The 24660-nt window shown below is 42.2% G+C and overlaps 1 protein-coding gene across 1 annotated transcript in view; it reads left to right on the forward strand.

Moving 5' to 3' along the window:
- The window catches only part of LOC124556611 (polyamine-transporting ATPase 13A3-like), a 281733-nt gene that overhangs the window by 153427 nt on the left and 103646 nt on the right, over window positions 1-24660 (forward strand). The window contains exon 8 of the mRNA XM_047130578.1: window positions 14581-14769. Coding sequence (XP_046986534.1) covers window positions 14581-14769 — 189 coding nt within the window. The remainder of the gene's footprint in view (window positions 1-14580; window positions 14770-24660) is intronic.

Below are 24660 nucleotides of genomic sequence, written 5' to 3' on the forward strand. Positions count from 1 at the left end.
ATCATCTCGAGTGGTCCATTCTCTCTGACACACACTTGAGCAACCATTTTCCATGTGCTATCAATTTGCTGACTCCTACCCCACCTATGTGCAAACCCAAATGGCAGCTTTCTAAGGCTGACTGGAGGCTTTACTCCTCCCTGGCGACCTTCATCGAACAAGATTTTCCCAATTGTGATGACCAGGTCAAATACCTTACACACGTTATCCTTACTGCCATGCAACATTCCATTCCTCGCACTACTTCTTTACCGTGCCATGTCCCAGTACCCTGGTGGGTGGAGGCATGCCACAACACAATTTGCACATGAAGATGTGCTCTTTACATTTCTAACCCTCATCCTACAAAGGCGAACCACATTTATTATAAACAGTTGTTTGTGCAGTGTCGTCAAATTCTTCGGTATAGCAAAAAAGCTAGCTGAATTTCGTTTACTAGTTCTTTTAACAGTTTCACCCCCTCTTCCATTGTGTGGACCAACCTCAGACGGCTCTCTGGGACCAAGGCCCATTCCCCAATTTGCGGCATGACTATAGCAGGTAATTTCATAGTGAACCCTGTTGCTATCTTCAACACCTTGGGCCGCTATTATCCAGAGATTTCGAGCTCCACCCACTATCACCATGTCTTCCTCCATTGTAAATGAGTGAAGGCAACTCGGGTGATACCGTTCTTCTTTCAGAATCATGAGTGCTACTATGCTGCTTTTACTATGAGGGAGCTAGATCATGCTCTCACTTCATGCCAACCCTTAACTCCAGGGCCGGACAATGTTCACATTCAGATGTTGCAGAACCTTTCTCTTGTGGGCCAGCACTTTCTCTTCATGCATATAATCGCACGTGGACAGAGGGCGCATTTCCCAGACACTGGTGTGAAGCCACCGCCGTACCCATATCCAAGGCCAGTAAGAACAAACACCTTCCTTCTAACTACCATCTCAATTCTCTCACCAGCTGTATTTGCAAGGTCATGGAACTTAAGATTTCTGCTTGGCTGGTATGGTGGCTCGAGTATCATAATTTACTAACCACTGCACAATGTGGATTTTGAGTGCGCCATTCTGCAGTTGACCATTTTGTCACTTTGTCAACTCATGTCATGAATGGTTTTCTGTGGAAATATTGGACTGTGGCCATGTTTTGTTGATTTGGAAAAAAGCCTACAACACTTGCTGAAGGACTCATACCCTCTGTACCCTCTACACGTGTGACTTCAGAGACCTCCTGCCCTGTCTCCGTCAGGAATTTTTAAAAGACTGAGTTTTCAAGGTGCATATGCATTCTACCTTGTTGGACACCTTTATCCAGGAAAAGTGTGCCTCAGGGTTCTGTCCTCAGTGCCATCTTCTTTGCTGTTGCCATTAACCCTATTATGGCCTGTCTCCCACCGGGCATCTCCAGCTCCCTTTTTGTTGACAATTTTGGTATGTATTGCAGCTCTCCAAAGACTTGTCTCCTTGAGTGGCATCTTCAGTGATGTCTGTCATCTTTACTTGTGGAGCATTGACAGAGGCTTTCACTTTTCCACTCACAAAACTGTCTGTATGAATTTCTGGCAGCTCAGTGGGTTTCTTTCACTGTCCTTAAACCATGGCCCTGTTTCTCTTCGATTCACTGAAACTATGAAATTCCTGGGGGCTCATGCTTGATAGGAAACTTTCTTGGTCCTCGCACATTTTACCTGGCTACCCACTGTACCCAGTTCCTCATTCTCCTGCATGTCCTCAACGGTACTTCCCAAGGTGCAGATAGGACCGCCCTCTTCCATTTGTACCGATCCCTTGTCCATTCAAAACCAGGCTATGAGTGTTTCGTTTATGCATCTGCATGTGCATCCCTCTTATGCCATCTAAATAAAATTGTGGCATCCGTTTAGCCACTGTCGCCTTTTACACTAGCCCTGTTGAGTCTAAAGGCAGAAACTGCCAAATCACCATTGTCATGCTGACGCAATGTTCTCCTCAGTGGATATGCATGCCATTTGTCTGCCATGCCTTGCCTATCATTGTATGTGTCATTCTTCAATGACTCCTTTGACAGCCTGTATGGGGCACGTGTCTCTTCTGTGTGACCTGGTGTTCGCATTCGGCTATTGTTCTGGCAGCTTAACTTCATGTTACCTGCCACTTTCACCACCTTGGCTTCATGTGGCGGCCCTTGTTCACCTTGGACTTCATTCGCTTCCTAATGACACTACTCCAGACTCGTTCTATTGCCGTAGTCTCACGACCCTCACACAGAACTTCGCGATAGTACCTTCATGTACACTGATGGTTCTCATACTGACCGTGGTGTCAGGTGTGCCTTTGTAATTGGCACCAATGATTTTCAGTATCTACTTCTGGAACACTGCTCGGTATTAACAGTGGAGCTCTTCGTCCTGCCACGCAATACATCCAGTGACACGACTTTTCAATTGTGTCATTTGCTCCAACTCTTTCTGTCTCTTCAGAGCATCTGCGTGCTGTACACAGCCCATCCCTTAGTGCAACAGATCCAAGAAAGCCTGCACTTGCTCACCTTTGATGGTGCCACTGTGATGTTTATGTGGGTCCCTGGTCATGTTGGTCTGACAGGAAATGAGGCTGCTGATCCTGCTGCCAAGGCTGCAGCCCTCCTACCCCAGCCAAGTAGTTCTTCCATTCCTTCCGATGATCCCTGTGTTGCCATCTGTCAGTAGGTGGTGCCACTTTGGCATCACCACTGGTCTTCACTCCAGAGAATTAAACCTCTCCCAGCAGCTAGACCGACCTCCTCTCGGCCCTTTCACCACAAGGAGATCATTTTAGCTAGGTTGTGTATTAGGCACTGCCATTTTAGCCATTGCCATTTGTTAAGTGATGATCCCCCACCACTTCGTGCTCATTGTCATCAACCTTTGATGGTTCGCCATTACCTGGCCGAATGCCCTTTCTTTAACCACTTACGTTCTAATTTACATTTGCTGTCTGAGTTATAGGCCATATTGGGTAACAACGTGTGGGCTTTCAACTGCATTTTACTTTTTATCCATTGCAGCAGTACAGCGAAGGACATTTAATCTTTAGTTCTGGAATTCCGTTGTCTCTATGGTGTATTTTATGGACCTTTCTCCAAGAGGAAGTCCCTGTTTTTAGCTGTCTTCCCTTCTGTCGATTGGGCTTAATGTATAATCGCTTTTAACTCCTTTTTCATCTTAGTGTTGTACAGTTGCGACATGGGTGCATATGACTTAGTTGTTTTTGCACCCTAAAACAAAATAAAACAACTATAAAAGAGTGTTACAGCAACCAGGTATCAATGTAGCACCACAGGTTCAGCAGGTAGCTGGGCCTGTCATATATATAATGATATCAAATGTGTCTGATCACTATGAAGGGTAATTTGAGTACTGTGCAATATTGGGAGAAGATTGTGTAGTCTATTGTCTGGACCTGCAGGCAGCATTCCAGTGACTTGTTTGTTTTTCAAGACAATAATGCATATGCATGCTGCAACCATCTCACGAATGCCTTCAAGCAGGAAACAGAAATTAGCCAGATGGAATTATTTGGGTATCTACTGATACAGACCCAACTGAGGATGCTTGCTACTTTCAGTACATTGTTGCAGGAATCCTCACATACTTGACATACTGAGGAAGACTGCCTTCAGCAAATGGCTTGAGCAGCAATGTCTCAGCCACATTGAGGGTATAATACCAAGGAGAATCCAAACATGTTAAAATGCACAGGGTGGAATGACACTGCATTAAATATTACCCAGAAACAGATTTTGATTTCACAGGTGTACATAGGTGTGCACTTTTGAGCAGATAGCCTTTTGTAGTAACTCACTGGTTACTACACCTAACACCAGCAGACAGAAGTCGTGTCGCTGCGGCAAGCATAGTGCGTGTCGACATTCAAACGGCATGCCCACAACTACCTGAGATGACTGTAAGGAGCATCCCAGTCATTTACCACTGTCACCTGGTCCCTCATGAGTGTGCAGCACCACAGCAGCAATATCTGAAGTGGACAGTGTCTTTATAAGGACAGGCACAGATTTCCAGGGCATTATTTGTTATTGTATTCGATATATGTGCACTGCTTGCTTTGTGCTCTTCTTGGTGTCACTCCATGATCCTCACTACTTGCATTGTAATCATGTTGATGTCACTCTTTGACCCAATAATTTTAACGCATGTGTGTCTCCTTGTGTTCCTAGTTAGAACACAAGTGACAACTAGTGAGGGTTGACTTTTCGCATGTTCCAGATTGTGTGGTTTTTCTGCTGATTGGCTCTTCCATAGAGGCTCTACTCTTATCACTTCTGCAACAGCAGCAGGCACATACAACCATGTTGGAACAGTTGTTGGACACATTGAACCAGGCTCCACCACCAGTTGTTCAACCTTCATTCCCACCCTGTGATGAATCCACGAAAGACTGGAACTCATGAAAAGTGGCTCAGTGTGTTCTGAGTGGGAGGTCACTAAAGCTCTTTTCTTATAATGCCTCCTGTACCAGTTAGCTCCTCTATAGGAACCAGTGTCACTTTCTGTTTATATGTGTAGTTTTCTGTCCTCCTATCGCTGTAAGCATATGCTTATGATATCTGTAGCCCCTGGAGGTGGACCTCTTGCAATAAAAAAAGTCACTTATCTGTGGTATATCAATATCTTGCACCTGTTGCTGCAGAAACATGCTCCTTTTGTTCAGTCTGAAGCTTGTGAGCATGCTTTAGTGCAGTGTAATGATTTTGTGTGCTCCGTGCCACGTCTTGAAACATTTCAACCTGGCGAGCATCTGATCCCAGCCATGGGAGTGTCCAACTACATGTTGGGAGGTGGTCCTGCCATCACCATTCAGATGGCTCCTAACAGCCTATTTCCTTTGCGTTGAAAAAACTCAACTCAGCTCAGCAACATTATTCTCAAGTGGGAGAAAAAGCTCTTGCTATTGTCTATGCCTTAAGAAAACTTCGTGTATTCTTATATGGTACAAAATTTCATTGAATTACTGACCATAAGCCCTTGGTTTCCCCTTTTAGCCATTGTGGTCCTTACCAGACAAAGCCTCTCATTGCCTTCAGCATTGGGCTCTGTTCTTATCCCAGTACAAATTCCATTCTTGTTCCATGTTGCAACATGCGAATGCAGATGCTCCATCCCAGCTCTTCATGTACCTGGACTCCTCATTTGACCAGGAAGGACTGCTTTGTTTCCTTCTAGATACGGAGGTGAAGCACACAGTGGATGGCTTTCCCATCAGTGTCTCCCATTTTTCCCCTGCTGTGGCGGTGGATCTGATGCTGTGGCAGGTCATACACCTGATAAAACATGGGTAACCTGACCATCTGAAGAGCTAGGCATTGGAGCTGCTTCAGAATTATTCTGCATTGCACCATCACTTTCCCTTCTTGGAGGGTGTTGTTCTCCTCTTAACAGAAGGGTTCCCTCCCACATCATGGTTCCAGCAGCTATGCACCGGAAGGTCCTGTGCCTGTCGCATCAAGGTCACTGGAGAATCTCTCCAAAAAACTGTTTCCAAGCCAATACATGTTTTGGCCAGGCATCCGTTGGCAACACCTTGTTGCAGCTTGCCACAAGTGTTGAGGTTAGCAGGCAGCACTGTACGCTGCCCTTTCGCCATGGCCGACCCTTATACAGCCTTATGAGAGTGTCCACGGCTGTTGGCAGTGGGTGCTTTTTCTCGGTTTTGTTATGTCGTTTGTTGTCCTCTGCAACAGCAGATACCACTATCAAGGCCCTATCAGAGGTACTCTTCATAAAAGACTTTCCTTGCCCTCGGGTTTCAGACTCTGGTCCTCAGTGGCACAATCTATCAAGGACTTTCGTATGCACAGTGGCATGCACCTTGTCACAGTGCCGCCATTCCCTCTACAGTCAAATTGTGAGGTGGAACACCTTGCCCGTATGTTTCAGACTCAGATGCACAAGTACTTAAAAGTTTCCCTTCCAAAGAGATTCTCATATTTTTTCTCTAAGCTCTTGCAGAACTCCTACATGGCCAACAGCCGTGGATGCCATTCAGCCTCTTGAAGCCAGACAGGCATCCCTCTGTGGTGCTGGTTTCGTTGACATTCATGCCTGGCACACCAGTCTGGGGCAGTGCGTTTGGTGTTGCACTCACTGGATTCTGGCTGTTGCCCACAGCCCATCTGGTCACCACATCTACGTGATTCACACCGGATATCAACTCACACCACCATAACCAATTACATCCTAGGATGGGTGCAGGGCCCCGTCCTTGGGCCATGTGCCTGACACCTTGTTCTTTGTCTGGCCATTCTGGAGTCAGGTTCTGCCTATCTTGGCAGTCGAGGCTTTGTCAGTGCTGATGGCAGTTTGCTTCCTGTGGCAAGTGCCAGGACCTCCACTGCAATGGGCAGTTGCTGGCACCTCCCACTGCGATGAGCAGGTGCTGGCAGCAACGTGGACTGAAGCCTGGTCTCTGTCAATAGAGAGCCTCTCCTCCCCAGTCCACCATCGTCACTGCCCATGTCCACACCAGTCACTGTGGAATCTGCCGTCGAGATGGCTCCCTTCCCCACTGCCAGTCCAGTCACCCGTCGCCACAGGGTCCACAAGGGGTAGGGGTACCTTTGTTCCACTCATTTTTTCCCTTATGCATCAGTCTAGACTGGAAACTTCTTACGCCTTTAGCTGTCACCTCTGCACCACCACAGATGCCATGGATGTCTCAGCAGTCACAGCATCATGGATGGCACTGTCTGGTCTTTCGCCGGTCGTTGTGGCCGAGCGGTTCTAGGCGCTTCAGTCCAGAACCGCGCTGCTGCTATGGTTGCAGGTTCGAATCCTGCCTCGGGCATGGATGTGTGCGATGTCCAAGTCTAGGGGACTGATAACCTCAGATGTTAAGTCCCATAGTGCTCAGAGCCATTTTGTCTGGTCTTTCCCCCCAGAAGGAATGAGGAGTGTAGTGACCCACTGGTCACTAAACCTACTGCCAGCAGACATAAGTTTGGCCACTACAGCAAGTGTAGTGCATACCAACATTCAGACAGTACACCTACAACTACCTGAGGTGGCCGCTAGGGGCAGCCCGGTCACCGATCACTGTCACCTGGTCTGCTGTGCACATGTAGCCCTACAGAATCAACACCTGAATGGAATAGCATATTTATACGGACATGCACAGGCCTCTAGACACTCATTTGTTAATGTATTTGATATGTGCACACTGCTTGCATTGTTTCCTTCTTGAGTTCACTATGTGGCCCAATAAATTTCTTTTTTTCACATCCATGTGTTTCCTCACATTCTAAGTTAGAAGACTTTTATTTTGGTTATTGTTACTTATTTATGTCACAGTAAAGTTTATGTTTTAATTTTATAAGACTTTCTTTTAGTCCCTGCTCCTCTTGAATCTAAGCCCATGCATATTTACAGATATGCAGTTGGAGTAAATGCTTTTCTGGGTAGTTTACTTGTGCCTGAAATAGAGATTCTTGTGAACCACTCACAAATATTTACTGCCATCAAATAGTTTCGACTCAACTGGTGTCATATTAAGTGACAATAATGATTGTTTATATGATAAAAAAATCAAGATTTGTTACATACTTTCATAAATTTATCTTCACTAGAAATGCTTCCAGGTTTCCCTCTCAAAGCATTCCTACAAATGGAACACAAATTGGCATGATTATCCTTTCAATACAGTGCCTTGTGCAATTTTATTTTGTGTTGTTTTTGGACCTCAGATCATCAGTCTTCCTCTTCAGCTACGTTGTATGTAGTCAGATATAATAAAAGCACATAACACTAGTTAACAAATTTAAACTTCTTTTTCTGCATCTGGTTTGTAAATGGGTGGATTTACTTAATTTTGGGGTGCTGAATACACTGGTAAAATCAGTTTTTCTCTATGATGTCACATTTCCTAGATACACAGCAGAATAAATAATGGTAATAGTGAAAATTGACACAATTAAGTCAAACAAAACGTTTGAAATCAATACTATTTTGTATGTATATATGGGCATGATGCCAATAAAAGGTTCAAATTAGTTCAGAAGATATTTTCACCTTTAATTGTCTTTGGTTTTTGAAAAATGTGATGACAGAGCTTTTCTTCTGTTTGCCATTTCATCACTCTCCCTAACAAGACCCTAGCAGTAGTCACCCATCATCAAAGGGTTCCAATGGCCTTGGTAACGGTGCTCCATGATAAGAATGTCTGAAAGCTTTCAACATGCTCATCGCTTACGGCTCCCAAATTTTCCGGGAAGAAATCAAGTTGAGAATGTAAAAAGTGAGTTTTAACTGACATTCTACACCACATGTTCTTTTAGTTGTCCAACAGATCATTCACAATGCTAACATAGTTTTTGTCTTTTCTGTTACCCAAAAAGCCCTTCACAATAGCTTTAAAAGAAGACCAAGCAGCTAATTGGATATCTGTAAGTTTGGTATCAAAGGTTGGAGCTTTCAGCAGTTTTCTTATTTGTGGTCTAACAAATATACCCTCTTTCAGCTTTGCCTCACTTAATTTGGGAAACTTTTCTTTTAAGTGATTGAAAGCCTCACCTTCTTTATCCAGAGCTTTCACAAAGTTCTTGATAAGGCCCAACTTGATTTGAAGGGGGGCAAAATGATTTTATTGGGCTCAGCCAATGGGGTTCCTTATAGGTCATTCCTAGACTGTTTAGTGGTTCTTGGTGTCACCGCTTTCCTAAAGGCACAAAAGCAGCAGTATTTCGGGAATCCAGCCTGTAAACCTGTAAGGAGTGCAACAACTTTTAAATCACAGCAAAGCTGCCATTCATGAACCTTATATTTGATTGCCTCTAGCAGTGAAGCCAGGGTTTCATAAGTTTGTTTCATGTCTACTGCGTAAGTCAAAGATACCAATGGAAATGCATTGCCATTATGCAGTAGTACTGCTTTCAAGCTGGTTTTACTGGAGTCAATAGTAACCACTTCTGTGGATTATGTTGTACACCTAGCTGCATCATCAGACCATTGACATCTCTACATACACACACTGAATTCTGCATATCGAAATACTGAATGAAGGAAGCACCTCTTCATCTGAAACAGGAAATTGTTGTCCCTGGAGCTAGAAGGTTGCGTTGTTGCCGTCTTGACGCCATGAGTTCAGCTTGCTGTTTTGCAAGTTTTAGATCACGAACCAAATCATTCGCTTCCCATTGATTAAAGAACTGAAGCAAAGTGTCATGATACTGAGGGCAGTACTGTTCTATATGTTCAATACTTTCTGATTAACTTGACATGATGTCTGGTCCTGTGGCTTTCAAGTTACAGACAGGAATAGGCAACCTCTCATCACGGGGAACAGACAAATGCACTGAAGATACATTGGGATACTTTATTTTATGTCTAGTTTTGCTTGAATGTTCCGAAATATTTGTAAGACAGAAGTAACAGTCTAAATAATGGTCATTAGGCTCACACCACACCATCAGAACAGCAAGTGGCATGGCTCGGCGTTTTCCTTTCAACCACTCGGTTAATGTTGTAGTATAGTTTATGCAGGCAATATGTAACTCATTTGTTACATAGTTTAATTCTTAATTTCTTTGCGTGTTTTTGGTACTTGCATTGTTTAATTCATAAATTTCGGGCGTATTATAGTGTTTGAGAGTGTAGCATCGCGTTTTAGTACCTGAATAGTGTAAATTCGCGTAGTCTCCTTCCACCGCCGAGCAGTGTCAGCAGTGCGCAAGTAGCAGCATTACTGCATTTACTAGGCAATCTTGTATTTTAATAACCGTTTAAATTTTGTCGATTTGTTTGCGCTCTCTGTAGATTAGTTCAGACGTTCTTTGCAAAACAGTTTTTAGCATGGATAGGGACTGCAACTGCTGTGTTCGGATGCAAGCTGAGTTGGCATCCCTTCGCTCCCAGCTTCAGGCAGTGTTGGCTTCGGTCACACAGCTTGAGGCTGTTGCCAATGGGCATCACTGTGGGGGTCCGGATGGGGGTTTGTCGGGTACGGCCAGCTCGTCCCACGCATCCCCTGATCGGACTACGACTGTGGTTGCCCGGGATACTGCCCGCATTGAGGCTGATCCCTCACCTGTGGTAGAGTGGGAGGTCGTCTCAAGGTGTGGCAGGGGGCAAAAGACATTCCGGAGGGCTGAACGGAAAGCCTCTCCAGTTTGTCTGGCGAACTGGTTTCAGGCTCTGTCTCAGGCTGATACTGATCTTCGGCCTGACATGGCTGCTTGTCCTGTTCCAGAGGTTGCCCCTCAGTCTGCAAGATCCGGGCGGTCGCAGAGGGTGGGCTTACTGGTAGTTGGGAGCTCCAACGTCAGGCGCGTAATGGGGCTCCTTAGGGAAATGGCAGCAAGAGAGGGGAAGAAAACCAATGTGCACTCCGTGTGCATACCGGGGGGAGTCATTCCACATGTGGAAAGGGTCCTTCCGGATGCCATGAAGGGTACAGGGTGCACCCATCTGCAGGTGGTCGCTCATGTCGGCACCAATGATGTGTGTCGCTATGGATCGGAGGAAATCCTCTCTGGCTTCCGGCGGCTATCTGATTTGGTGAAGACTGCCAGTCTCACTAGCGGGATGAAAGCAGAGCTCACCATCTGCAGCATCGTCGACAGGACTGACTGCGGACCTTTGGTACAGAGCCGAGTGGAGGGTCTGAATCAGAGGCTGAGACGGTTCTGCGACCGTGTGGGCTGCAGATTCCTCGACTTGCGCCATAGGGTGGTGGGGTTTTGGGTTCCGCTGGATAGGTCAGGAGTCCACTACACGCAACAAGCGGCTACACGGGTATCAGGGGTTGTGTGGCATGGGCTGGGCGGTTTTTTAGGTTAGATGGCCTTGGGCAAGTACAGAAAGGGCAACAGCCTCAACGGGTGCGGGGCAAAGTCAGGACATGCGGGGACCAAGCAGCAATCGGTATTGTAATTGTCAACTGATGTTCGTCGCTGTTAGTAGTAGTTTATCCTGTAGTGAAGTAGAAGTGGATAGTTCCTGTGAATTATTATGAGTGGAGGTTACACTCAACAACCAAGCTAGGTTAATAATTGGCTCCTTTTACCGACCTCCCGACTCAGCAGCATTAGTGGCAGAACAACTGAGAGAAAATTTGGAATACATTTCACATAAATTTTCGCAGCATGTTATAGTCTTAGGTGGAGATTTCAGTTTACCAGATATAGACTGGGACACTCAGATGTTTAGGACGGGTGGTAGGGACAGAGCATCGAGTGACATTATACTGAGTGCACTATCCGGAAATTACCCCGAGCAATTAAACAGAGAACCGACTCGTGGAGATAACATCTTGGACCTACTGATAACAAACAGACCCGAACTTTTCGACTCTTTAAGTGCAGAACAGGGAATCAGTGATCATAAGGCCGATGCAGCATCACTGAATATGGAAGTTAATAGGAATATAAAAAAAGGGAGGAAGGTTTATCTGTTTAGCAAGAGTAATAGAAGGCAGATTTCAGACTACCTAACAGATCAAAACGAAAATTTCTGTTCCGACACTGACAATGTTGAGTGTTTATGGAAAAAGTTCAAGGCAATCGTAAAATGCGTTTTAGACAGGTACGTGCCGAGTAAAACTGTGAGGGACGGGAGAAACCCACTGTGGTACAACAACAAAGTTAGGAAACTACTGCGAAAGCAAAGAGAGCTCCACTCCAAGTTTAAACGCAGCCAAAACCTCTCAGACAAACAGAAGCTAAACGATGTCAAAGTTAGCGTAAGGAGGGCTATGCGTGAAGCGTTCAGTGAATTCGAAAGTGAAATTCTATGTACCGACTTGACAGAAAATCCTAGGAAGTTCTGGTCTTACGTTAAATCAGTAAGTGGCTCGAAACAGCATATCCAGACACTACGGGATGATGATGGCATTGAAACAGAGTATGACACGCGTAAAGCTGAAATACTGAACACCTTTTTCCAAAGCTGTTTCACAGAGGAAGACCGCACTGCAGTTCCTTCTCTAAATCCTCGCACAAACAAAAAAATGGCTGACATCGAAATAAGTGTCCAAGGAATAGAAAAGCAACTGGAATCACTCAACAGACGAAAGTCCACTGGACCTGACGGGATACCAATTCGATTCTACACAGAGTACGCGAAAGAACTTGCCCCCCCTTCTAGCAGCCGTGTACCGCAAGTCTCTAGAGGAACGGAGGGTTCCAAATGATTGGAAAAGAGCACAGGTAGTCCCAGTCTTCAAGAAGGGTCGTCGAGCAGATGCGCAAAACTGTAGACCTTATATCTCTGACGTCAATCTGTTGTAGAATTTTAGAACATGTTTTTTGCTCGAGTATCATGTCGTTTTTGGAAACCCAGAATCTACTATGTAGGAATCAACATGGATTCCGGAAACAGCGATCGTGTGAGACCCAACTCGCTTTGTTTGTTCATGAGACCCAGAAAATATTAAATACAGGCTCCCAGGTAGATGCTATTTTTCTTGACTTCCGGAAGGCGTTCGATACAGTTCCGCACTGTAGCCTGATAAACAAAGTAAGAGGCTACGGAATATCAGACCAGCTGTGTGGCTGGATTGAAGAGTTTTTAGCAAACAGAACACAGCATGTTGTTATCAATGGAGAGACGTCTACAGACGTTAAAGTAACCTCTGGCGTGCCACAGGGGAGTGTTATGGGACCATTGCTTTTCACAATATATATAAATGACCTAGTAGATAGTGTCGGAAGTTCCATGCGGCTTTTCGCGGATGATGCTGTAGTATACAGAGAAGTTGCAGCATTAGAAAATTGTAGTGAAATGCAGGAAGATCTGCAGGGGATAGGCACTTGGTGCAGGGAGTGGCAACTGTCCCTTAACATAGACAAATGTAATGTATTGCGAATACATAGAAAGAAGGATCCTTTATTGTATGATTATATGATAGCAGAACAAACACTGGTAGCAGTTACTTCTGTAAAATATCTGGGAGTATGCGTGCGGAACGATTTGAAGTGGAATGATCATATAAAATTAATTGTTGGTAAGGCGGGTACCAGGTTGAGATTCATTGGGAGAGTCCTTAGAAAATGTAGTCCATCAACAAAGGAGGTGGCTTACAAAACACTCGTTCGACCTATACTTGAGTATTGCTCATCAGTGTGGGATCCGTACCAGATCAGTTTGACGGAGGAGATAGAGAAGATCCAAAGAAGAGCGGCGCGTTTCGTCACAGGGTTATTTGGTAACCGTGATAGCGTTACGGAGATGTTTAATAAACTCAAGTGGCAGACTCTGCAAGAGAGGCGCTCTGCATCGCGGTGTAGCTTGCTCGCCAGGTTTCGAGAGGGTGCGCTTCTGGATGAGGTATCGAATATATTGCTTCCCCCTACTTATACCTCCCGAGGAGATCACGAATGTAAAATTAGAGAGATTAGAGCGTGCACGGAGGCTTTCAGACAGTCGTTCTTCCCGCGAACCATACGCGACTGGAACAGGAAAGGGAGGTAATGACAGTGGCACGTAAAGTGCCCTCCGCCACACACCGTTGGGTGGCTTGCGGAGTATAAATGTAGATGTAGATGTAGTTGCAAAATTTTTATCTTGATCACCAACAGGACAATCAAAATGCAATTTATATGCCTTCTTAACCAAATCAGTGATTGCTTTTCTTTGGGCATTTGGAGTGAATTTCCCACACACATAATGAAAATTGTTGGGGTGGTTTAGACAGCAATGAGATTTACTAGTTGCCATTTTTCTTAGTGTAAGTTTTAAACACAAAGTTTGCAATATCTTCCACACCACTGGATTACCACACCAACCATTTACTGACGAGTTGTAGATCTTCTAGCTCTCCTCTGCAAATCAAAAACAAACAAACATCAAAACAGAAGAACAGCAAAAAGCGAAATACTGAATACAAAAATGAAAAAAACCTTTAAACACTCAAAGATAGTACATTTCGACAGGTATATTCAGATTCTACACACCAAAATACATACTACTCAATGTATCACATCCCAGATGCAGAATGGCAGTTGACTAGTGTAATCATCAGGTGAGGTATAGTTTGTATAAAAATTAAACTAAAACTGTGCTTCAAGGCACAAAGAAAGAACAGATTTTATTGTCAATTTAGACTGAATATATTTGTAAAATTGTTACCGGTTTGTTTCATCAAACCGCCTTCACATGGCTAAATCATCTTAAGATATGAGTATGTAGGCTACAAGAGTAACCAGTCAGTTTCTTTATCCATATTTACATGCTACATCATAAAACGGGGATAAAAATACACATAGTATGCCACATAAAATATTATTCTGTGAGTAGTATTGTTCTCTGGAACAAATTTGTGTGTAGAAACTGACAGATTACTCTTTTAGTTGATATACCTAGATGTTAACATCATTTGATGAAAGCAGAACTGTTCTCAGTATAAATGCAATCTAATTGCATAACAAAATTTGTTGTACAACCATGGATTGCAAATTTCCTCCAGTAAGGACAGTATGTCAATTTCTGTACAGGCACAAAGTGTCAACTAACAAATAGTTTTTATCATACTGTTGGATTTGAAACTGTCTGTAAAGTGATGATTCTAAACATGATCTTTCACAAATAAGGCTTTTCAATATTTTTATGTTTTACAGGCGACCTTGAAAGAGCTGATATTGCGGACATTGGATGTCATCACGATAGTAGTTCCACCTTCGCTACCAGCTGCCATGACATCAGGCACGGTTTATTCACAAAATCGTTTGAAGAAGCTGGGTGTGTTTTGTATTTCACCTCCCAGAATTAATATATGTGGAAAGATGAAAGTTATATGTTTTGACAAGGTAAACAGTTTGTTTTGAGTTACTTTTATTGAAATGTAATGCTATTGTGTGTGTGTGTGTGTGTGTGTGTGTGTGTGTGTGTGTGTGTGTAAATGTTTGCTTGTGGCCAGTCATTGTTCATGAATAACTTGATATAACCATCTCATTCTAGAATGCTAAACAATGATTACACAATAGCTGATAAATTCTGTCTGTTTTTCCATAGGAATTTCTTATTGTGATATTTATACAGACTGTTAGTATTTTGAGTGATATTTTTGTTATTACTCTGATAATTGGTTCATTGTTTCATATTTGGATTATTTACCTCATAACTCATGGAGTAGTAAAGTTACATAACCTAAGAAGAGTACCAAAAACATTCAACATATTTTGCAAAGTGTGTGTGTGTTGTGTGAAGGATATATTGCATAATGAACTTTAAGAATTAGCAATATCATTACTTTGAAGTTGGCCTACAGCCCTATGTTACTGCAAAAGTGCAAAATACAAATAATTTATACGACTGATCACTACATCTACATCTACATCCACATCTACATGGATACTGTGCAAACCACATTCAAGTGCCTGGCAGAGCGTTCATCAAACCACCTTCACAATTCTCTATTATTCCAATCTCATATAGCGCACGGAAAGAATGAAGACCTGTATCTTTCTGTGCGAGCTCTGATTTCCCTTATTTTATCATGGTGGTCATTCCTCCCTATGTAGGTTGGTGTCAACAAAATATTTTTCGCATTCGGAGGAGAAGGTTGGTGATTGGAATTTTGTGAGAAGATTCTGTCGCAATGTAAAACGCCTTTCTTTTGATGATTTCCAGCCCAAATCCTGTATTGTTTCTGTGACATTCTCTCCCATATTTTGTGATAATACAAAACATACTGCTTTTCTTTGAACTTGTTCGATGTAGTCCATCAGTCTTACCTGGTACGGATCCCACACAGTGCAGCAGTAGTCTAAAAGAGGATGGACAAGCGTAGTGTAGGCAGTCTCCTTAGTAGGTCTGTTACATTTTCTAAGTGTCCTGCCAATAAAATGCAGTCTTTGCTTAGCCTTCCCCACAACATTTTCTGTGTGTTCCTTCCAATTTAAGTTGTTCGTAATTGTAATACCTAGGTATTTAGTTGAATTTACGGCTTTTAGATCAGACTGATTTATCATGTAACCGAACTTTAACGAATTCGTTTTAGCACTCATGTGGATGACCTCACACTTTTCGGTATTTAGGGTCAATTGCTACTTTTTGCGCCATTCAGATATCTTTTCTAAATTGTTTTGCAGTTTGTTTTTATCTTGCTGATTTTTTTTTAAATTAGTCGATAAACGACAGTGTCATCTGCAAACAACCAAAGACGGCTGCTCAGATTGTCTCCAAAATCATATATATATATATATATAAGGAACAGCAAAGGGCCTATAACACTACCTTGGGGAACGCCAGAAATCACTTCTGTTTTACTCAGTGACTTTCCATCAATTACTACAAACTGTGACCTCTCTGACAGGAAATCACAAATCCAGTCACATAACTGAGACGATATTCCATAAGCACGCAATTTCACTATGAACTGCTTGTGTGGTACAGTGTCAAAAGCCTTCCGGAAATCCAGAAATACGGAATCAATCTGAAATCCCATGTCAAAAGCACTCAACACTTCATGTGAATAAAGAGCTAGTTGTGTTTCACAGGAACGATGCTTTCTAAACTCATGTTGACTGTGTGTCAATAGACCATTTTCTTCTAGGTAATTCATAATGTTCAAACACAATATATGTTCTACAATCCCGCTGCATATCCACGTTAATGATATGGGCCTGTAATTTAGTGGATTACTCCTACCACCTTTCTTGATTATTGGTGTGAACTGTTCAACTTTCCAGTCTTTGGGTACGGATCTTTCGTCGAGCGAACAGTTGTATATTATTGTTAAGTATGAGGCTACTGCATCAGCATACTCCGAAAGGAACGTAATTGATATACAGTCTGGGCCAGAAGACTTGCTTTTATTAAGTGATTTAAGTTGCTTCACTACTCCGAGGATAGTTACTTCTACGTTACTCATGTTGGCAGCTGTCCTCGATTCGAATTCTGGAATATTTACTTCATCTTCTCTTGTGAAGGCATTTCAGAAGGCTGTGTTTTGTAACTCTGCTCTGGCAGCACTGTCTTCGATAATATCTCCATTTCTATCATGCAGACAAGGCATTGATTGTTTCTTGCTGCTAACATGCTTCACATACAACCAGAATCTCTTTGGATTTTCTGCCAGGTTTCGAGACCAAGTTTCATTGTGGAAACTGTTATAGCCATCTCGCATTGAAGTCCACGCTAAATTTCGAGCTTCTGTAAAAGATCGCCAATCTTGGGGATTTTGCGTCTGTTTAAATTTGGCATGTTTGTTTCATTGTTTCTGAAATAGTGTTCTAACCCGTTTCGTGTACCAAGGAGGATCAGCTCCGTCGTTTGTTAATTTATTTGGTATAAATCTCTCAATTGCTGCCGATACTATTTCTTTGAATTGAAGCCACATTTGGTCTACACTTACATTATTAATTTGGAATGAGTGGAGATTCTCTCTCAGGAAGGCATCAAGTGAATTTTTATATGCTTTTTTGAATAGGTATATTTTTCCCTTATTTTTTGAGGATTTGGGGATTACAGTATTCAATCTTGCTACGACAGCCCTATGTTCACTATCCCTGAATCGGTTTTGATGCGCGTTATTAACTCAGGATTATTTGTTGCTAAGAGGTCAAGTGTGTTTTCACAACCGTTTACTATTCGCATGGGCTCATGAACTAACTTCTTAAAATAATTTCCAGAGAATGCGTTTAGCACAATTTTGGATGATATTTTATGCGTACCTCCAGAATTAAACATGTATTTTTGCCAACATATTGAGGGTAAATTAAAGGCACCACCAACTATTATCGTATGAGTCGGGTAGGTGTTTGAAATCAAACTCAAGTTTTCTTTGAACCTTTCAGCAACTGTATCATTTGAATTGGGAGTTCGGTAGAAGGATCCAATTATTATTTTATTCTGGTTGCCAACAATGACCTCTGCCCATACTAACTCACAGGAAGTTTCTACTTCAATTTGGCAACAAGGTAAACTACTTCTGACACCAACAAACACGCCACCGCCAACCGTGTTTAGCCTATCCTTTCAGAACACTGTTAGGTTCTTCGCAAAAATTTCAGCCGAACTTATATCCAGCTTTAGCCTATAACGATTTGAGCATCATTGCTTTCTATTAGTGCTTGGAGCTCTGGCACTTTCCCAATACAGCTACGACAATTTACAACTCTTATACCAATGGTTCCTGTATCTACGTTCTTCTTGTGTTTAGCCTGCACCCTTTGTGACTGAAGCCCTTCTTGTGTTTTCCCGAGACCCTCTAACCTAAAAAACTGCCCAGTCCATGCCACACAGCCTCTGCTACCCGTGTAACCACCTCCTGCATATAGCGGACACCTGACCTATTCAGCAGAACCTGAAACCCAACCACCCTTTGGCGCAAGTCGACGAATCTGCAGCCTACATGGTCAGAGAATCATCTGAGCCTCTGATTCAGACCCTCCACTCAGCTCTGTACCAGAGGTCCGCAATCGGTCCTGTTGACTATGCTGCAAATGGTCAGCTCTGCTTTCATCTTGCAAGCAAGACTGGCGGCCTTTACCACTTCTGTTAGCCACTCGAAACCAGAGAAATCTCTTCTGATCCAAAGTGACACACATCATTGGTACTGACGTGGGCAACCACCTGCAGTTGGCTGCACCCTGTGCTGTCCATGGCATCCGGGAGGACCCTTTCCACATCTGGAATTACTCCACCTGGTATGCACACAGAGTGCACATTGGTTTTCTTACCCTTCTTGTCAGCCAAGTCCCTAAGGAGCTCCCAACTACCAATAATCACACCCTCTGCGATTGCACGGATCTTGCAGGCGGAGTGGCTTCCTCTGAAACAGGACAGGCGACAGCATCTAGCTCACCGACAGTGTCAGTCACAGGCGGCACCTGGAACCTGTTTGTCAGACAAACCGGGGAGGTCTTACTTGAGGCTGCCTGGGAAGTTTTTCACCGTCTGCTTCGCCCCAGGGTGACCTCCCACTCTACCACAGGTGAAGGGTTAACCTCAGTGCGAGCAGTAACTGGGTTGGCCACCAGTGAGGACCGATCGGAGGACTCTGACGTGCTGGACGTCCATTGGATCCCCACAGCCGGCCCACAACAGTGGTGCCCATCCACTGCAGCCTCAAGCTGTGTAACTGAAGCCCTCACAGCCTGAAGCTGAGAGTGAAGTGTCACCAACTCGGCTCGCATCTGCACACAACAATCGCAGCCCCTGTCCGTACTAAAGACCATGGAAAACTAAACTATGCAGATAAATGGACTATCAACACGTGATGCACAACTCTAGACCCTGATGGAAATGCACAAACTGTGTCTAGTAATACGCAGATATTCTAAAACCTAACTACCGAAGCACTCAGGTGAAACTAAATAATTTGCCCCTGATTAGGAACTTGTAATATGTCACAAAATTCGTTTACTTTCCGACGCAGATGAAAACGCGACAACTGTGGTTATTGGATATTAAATTTACATGCAGAAACTCAAGAAACTACACTATTAAAGCACACAGATGATACAATAAAATTCTCTCGTTGTTAGGAACTCGTAAATGACACAATATCGGTTACTTCCCTGTTTTTGTGTCTGTCTCGGGCGGCTACTGCTGATTGTCACTCAGCAGAGTAATGAGAATCTGTTCTCATTGAAAACCTGTTTTTAGCCTAGATTTGTCAGTAGCACAATCGCCATTAATCCAAGTAGAGTTTGTGAGTAAAGCTGGAGTAGTGTAGCAGTCTTTGTCATTGTTAAAGCTATCTCAGAGGCAGGCAGTGAGCAAGCATAGCAACACAAGTGGCTGGTATGCTGTGCTGCATGTCTTTTATCTGTGGTACACAATGGTTGATCATGCTCTATGAAATCTTTGCCTTTTTCCCACATGGTGGCATGCTGCCTCCTGGTGAGTGATATCCAGGGGCCGCATGGATATCTGTGGTTGTGCAGTATCAGTAGTGCTGCTGCATTGTAAAGAATCAATAGATAGTGCTGAATACACTGTGTAAAGTTTCATACCAGTTAATTTTTTTCAATGTACATGATGAACCAGAACTCCACCACAAAATTTTAGAGATTCTTCACGGATTTTTTCCAAGTATTTTGATATAAGGGACCCATGGTCTCTGGTGGCTCATTACAGTTTAATTACATTTTGTTTCATTTCTTACCCTGTATACCAGTATTGCTTTGAAAATATCTGCATGACTGTGCAGATGTTGACATTATGCACTGTGTGTCTTGTTTGGAAACAAACTTGTTCCATTCATTCACAGTACTAGCTGTTGACAACAGTGATGCCTATTTTACACTTGTTGCTCAAGCCTGCATTCAGTACTGCTCAGTCCTGTCTCACGTTTGTTTTCCTGACAACGTTAGTTGTACATTAACAGTGATAAGTGGCAGTATGGATAGGTTTACTGATGAAGAATCAGCCAATGTGTGTCTCGTGTATTGGTTCACTGAATGGAATGGAAAAGTGGCATGACCATGCAGTACTGAGCTGTTCCCACACCTATGACAACAACAACACAGCATTTTTGTGTGGTTACATTGGCGCTTACGAATAACCAGATCTTTTTGTTATCTACATCTATATACATACTCCGAAATCCACCATACGGTGCGTGGCGGAGGTATATCTGTGTTGGTATTTGCTTTTTCAGTGGTGTGAAAATATTTTCGCAAAAACAAAAATAATTCTGGTAACAAATTGAATAAATCATAGTTACATATTACTCTGTAATGGACCACCAGACAGCCTAAGTCCCTTACACCAAAATACTTAGAAAATACCCTGGAATAACCTACATAATTTTGTCATTGGAGTTGTAGTTTTACTGTATGATATTAGGGGCTGTATTATTCCTTCCTGTAGCTTGTGTATCTTGAATATTCAAGTGTGTTCAGTTTTATTGCTGATAATATTTTGGCAACGAAATTAAAGAATGTGCCAGAAAAGTGGAGAAACGAAATACAAAAGATCAAGAAAGAATTCTTCAGACAAATTAAATGCTTATTTTATTTTATTATTGAGACACCTAACAAGAAAACTGTAGGCTTGAAAGTCTAAAAGCTGAAATAAATAAGCATGTAAAATCATCATATAAAGATAGTTATTTATAATACAATAGAAATTAAAGAGACTCCAACACCTCTATAAAAAATTTTCTTCTTTTATTTTATTTTGTATGATGTAATACTATTTTTTGCCTCAGTTTATATAATTTTATAAATGCTAAACACTGTAATGTAGTTGGAGCTCTAATTTACCATATCATAATCTTCCATTGTGAAATTATTTCATTGAAAGTATGTACAATCAGCTGCCTTTAGTTTTTTGCATATGAGTCTTCTATTGATTTATTCATCACACATGTTACACCAACAACAGCTCCTATGATGAATCACTTTATTTTTGCAACCACTGTCAATTGCAACTGATCATTCTCACATGCGAAAAAGGTTTATCTTCTTGATATTTGTGTTCGGCTAGAAACTTAACATCCAAAAAATACCTTTGTAATCTTGTCACTGGATACAGATGTATAACATCACCATCATTATTCTTAGAATATTGTACATAAATCATCAGAAATTTTTCTGCTATGTCATGACTGAGTCATCACACTAGAGCAGCTCTATAATTCCCAGTCAAGGTTAAATTTTTCATGTGTGTTGCATCAGGTTGTAAATTTGTAGACATTGTGGCTGCAACCATACATAAATACTAAGTTCATACAGAATTTTAAAATGATGGTGATGTGTCACAGTTGAAACTCATTGCACAAATAAAGTTATTTATTGTAGCAGCTGTTGGTGGTTCAGTACGAATTTCAGTGAAATCTTCCAAGCTATGGAGCACCACTTACTGAAAAAAACCTTTATCAGTTGGTTAGTTTCATGTCCTGTGGATCATTTTGCATGATAAATCGTAATGATGTGGAACAAGTTATTTTACATTAACATCACAAATTAATTTATAAGTATGGGTACATGTTGAACATTTATAAGAATTTTTTTAACATACAGAAGTCAGTAATTCCTACTCACCACTTGTTACACATTGTAGTTATACAAATTCTTGTATGGGATAGGAGGAGTTATCAAGTAGAAACTTTTTCAGTTTGTTTTTGAATTTTACATTGCTATAAAGCTAATTGCAAAAATCCCCAGATAACCATTATTTCCAGAAAAACTGAGGTTAAAATTGGCACAGATCACAGTTGAATGTAAAAATTGTGAACAGTGACTATTGGTTGCATGAATGTGATGAAACTATTTGATTCTCATTAGCAGTATAACTTTGACAGTTTAATGAAAGTAGAGAACAAGGTGATGTATTGCATAGGGCAATGTACACACAATGGGGATGACAGGACTCAAATACCTGTCCAATCATCCAGATATGTTTTATCCATGGTTTCCCCAAATTGTGTAAGTTAAATGCTGTCATAGCTCATTTGCAAAATGACAAGGCAAATTTCCAACTTCAACAGGACATTAAACCGAAACTTCCATTCATCTTGCAATAGGTGTTATCACCATCAATAAAAACAGCTATCATAATTTAGTAAGTGTCTCTTTTCTAAACTGCAATCGTATGAAAAGGCTAATTACCACTCACTACTTAGAGGGTACACTGAGTTGCAAACAGGCACAATTAGAAGACTGCTAGACACACAAACTTTCGCACAGTAAAGTCCTTCTGCAATAGAAAACACACACACACACACACACACACACACACACACACACACACACACACACACGGTTCTGTCTCCGGCTACTGGGTCCCTAGCCGCCGAAGGAGACAGTAGCCGCGCGCGCACGTTTGTTTGTGTGTTTGTGTGTGTGTGTGTGTGTGTGTGTGTGTGTGTTTGTTTGTTTTATGTTGTGTTGACGTTTTTTTCTGTTTTGGAAGGAGGATTTTTTGTCCAAAAGCTTAAATGTTTAGCAGTCTTTTTAACTGTATCAGCTCAACACATCCTCTATGTGGTGCATAGCAATATAGCAATCTACCCTTTCCATGTTGTTGTTATTAGATCTTGTACTTTCCATTTTTCTAAACTGTTTATTTATTCACTGCTAAAGGAATTCATTATGATAGATGACCTGTTGTTATTTGACAACCTATCAAAGATTAACATTTGATAAGTGGGTCACAGATTGTAGTACACAGGATGATATCTATTTTTTACATGCCGTTAGTTACAGCATAATTGCCTCTCAATCAGTAATTATTTTTATAGGTAATAGTTGTTGTTGTCTTCAGTCCTGAGACTGGTTTGATGCAGCTCTCCATGCTACTCTATCCTGTGCAAGCTTCTTCATCTCCCAGTACCTACTGCAGCCTACATCCTTCTGAATCTGCTTAGTGTATTCATCTCTTGGTCTCCCTCTACCATTTTTACCCTCCACGCTGCCCTCCAATACTAAATTGGTGATCCCTTGATGCCTCAGAACATGTCCTACCAACCGATCCCTTCTTCTAGTCAAGTTGTGCCACAAGCTCCTCTTCTCCCCAATTCTATTCAGTACCTCCTCATTTGTTATGTGATCTACCCATCTAATCTTCAGTATTCTTCTGTAGCACCACATTTCGAAATCTTCTATTCTCTTCTTGTCTAAACTATTTATCGTCCACGTTTCACTTCCATACATGGCTACACTCCATACAAATACTTTCAGAAATGACTTCCTGACATTTAAACCTATACTTGATGTTAACAAATTTTTCTTCTTCAGAAACACTGTCCTTGCCTTTGCCAGTCTACATTTTATATCCTCTCTACTTCGACCATCATCAGTTACTTTGCTCCCCAAATAGAAAAACTCCTTTACTACTTTAAGTGTCTCATTTCCTAATCTAATTCCCTCAGCATCACCCGACTTAATTCGACTACATTCCATTATCCTCGTTTTGCTTTTGTTGATGTTCGTCTTATACCCTCCTTTCAAGACACTGTCAATTCCGTCAACTGCTCTTCCAAGTCCTTTGCTGTCTCTGACAGAATTACAATGTCATCGGCAAACCTCAAAGTTTTTATTTCTTCTCCATGGATTTTAATACCTACTCCGAAATTTTCTGTTGTTTCCTTTACTGCTTGCTCAATATACAGATTGAATAACATCGGGGATAGGCTACAACCCTGTCTCACTCCCTTCCCAACCACTGCTTCCCTTTCATACCCCTCGACTCTTATAACTGCCATCTGGTTTCTGTACAAATTGTAAATAGCCTTTCGCTCCCTGTATTTTGCCCCTGCCACCTGCAGAATTTGAGAGAGAATATTCCAATCAACATTGTCAAAAGCTTTCTCTAAGTCTACAAATACTAGAAATGTAGGATTGCCTTTCCTTAATCTTTCTTCTAAGATAAATCGTAAAGTCAGTATTGCCGAACGTGTTCCAACGTTTTTACGAAATCCAAACTGCTCTTCCCCGAGGTCGGCTTCTATCAGTTTTTCCATTCATCTGTAAAGAATTCGTGTTAGTATTTTGCAGCTGTGGCTTATTAAACTGATAGTTCGGTAATTTTCACATCTGTCAACACCTGCTTTCTTTGGGATTGGAATTATTATATTTTTCTTGAAGTCTGAGGGTATTTCGCCTGTCTCATACATCTTGCTCACCAGATGGTAGAGTTTTGTCAGGACTGGGTCTGCCAAGGCTGTCAGTAGTTCTAATGGAATGTTATCTACTCTGGGGGGCCTGTTTCGACTCAGGTCTTTCAGTGCTCTGTCAAACTCTTCA

This window comes from Schistocerca americana, chromosome X (assembly GCF_021461395.2).
Source record: "Schistocerca americana isolate TAMUIC-IGC-003095 chromosome X, iqSchAmer2.1, whole genome shotgun sequence".
Taxonomy (NCBI): Eukaryota; Metazoa; Arthropoda; class Insecta; order Orthoptera; family Acrididae; genus Schistocerca; species Schistocerca americana.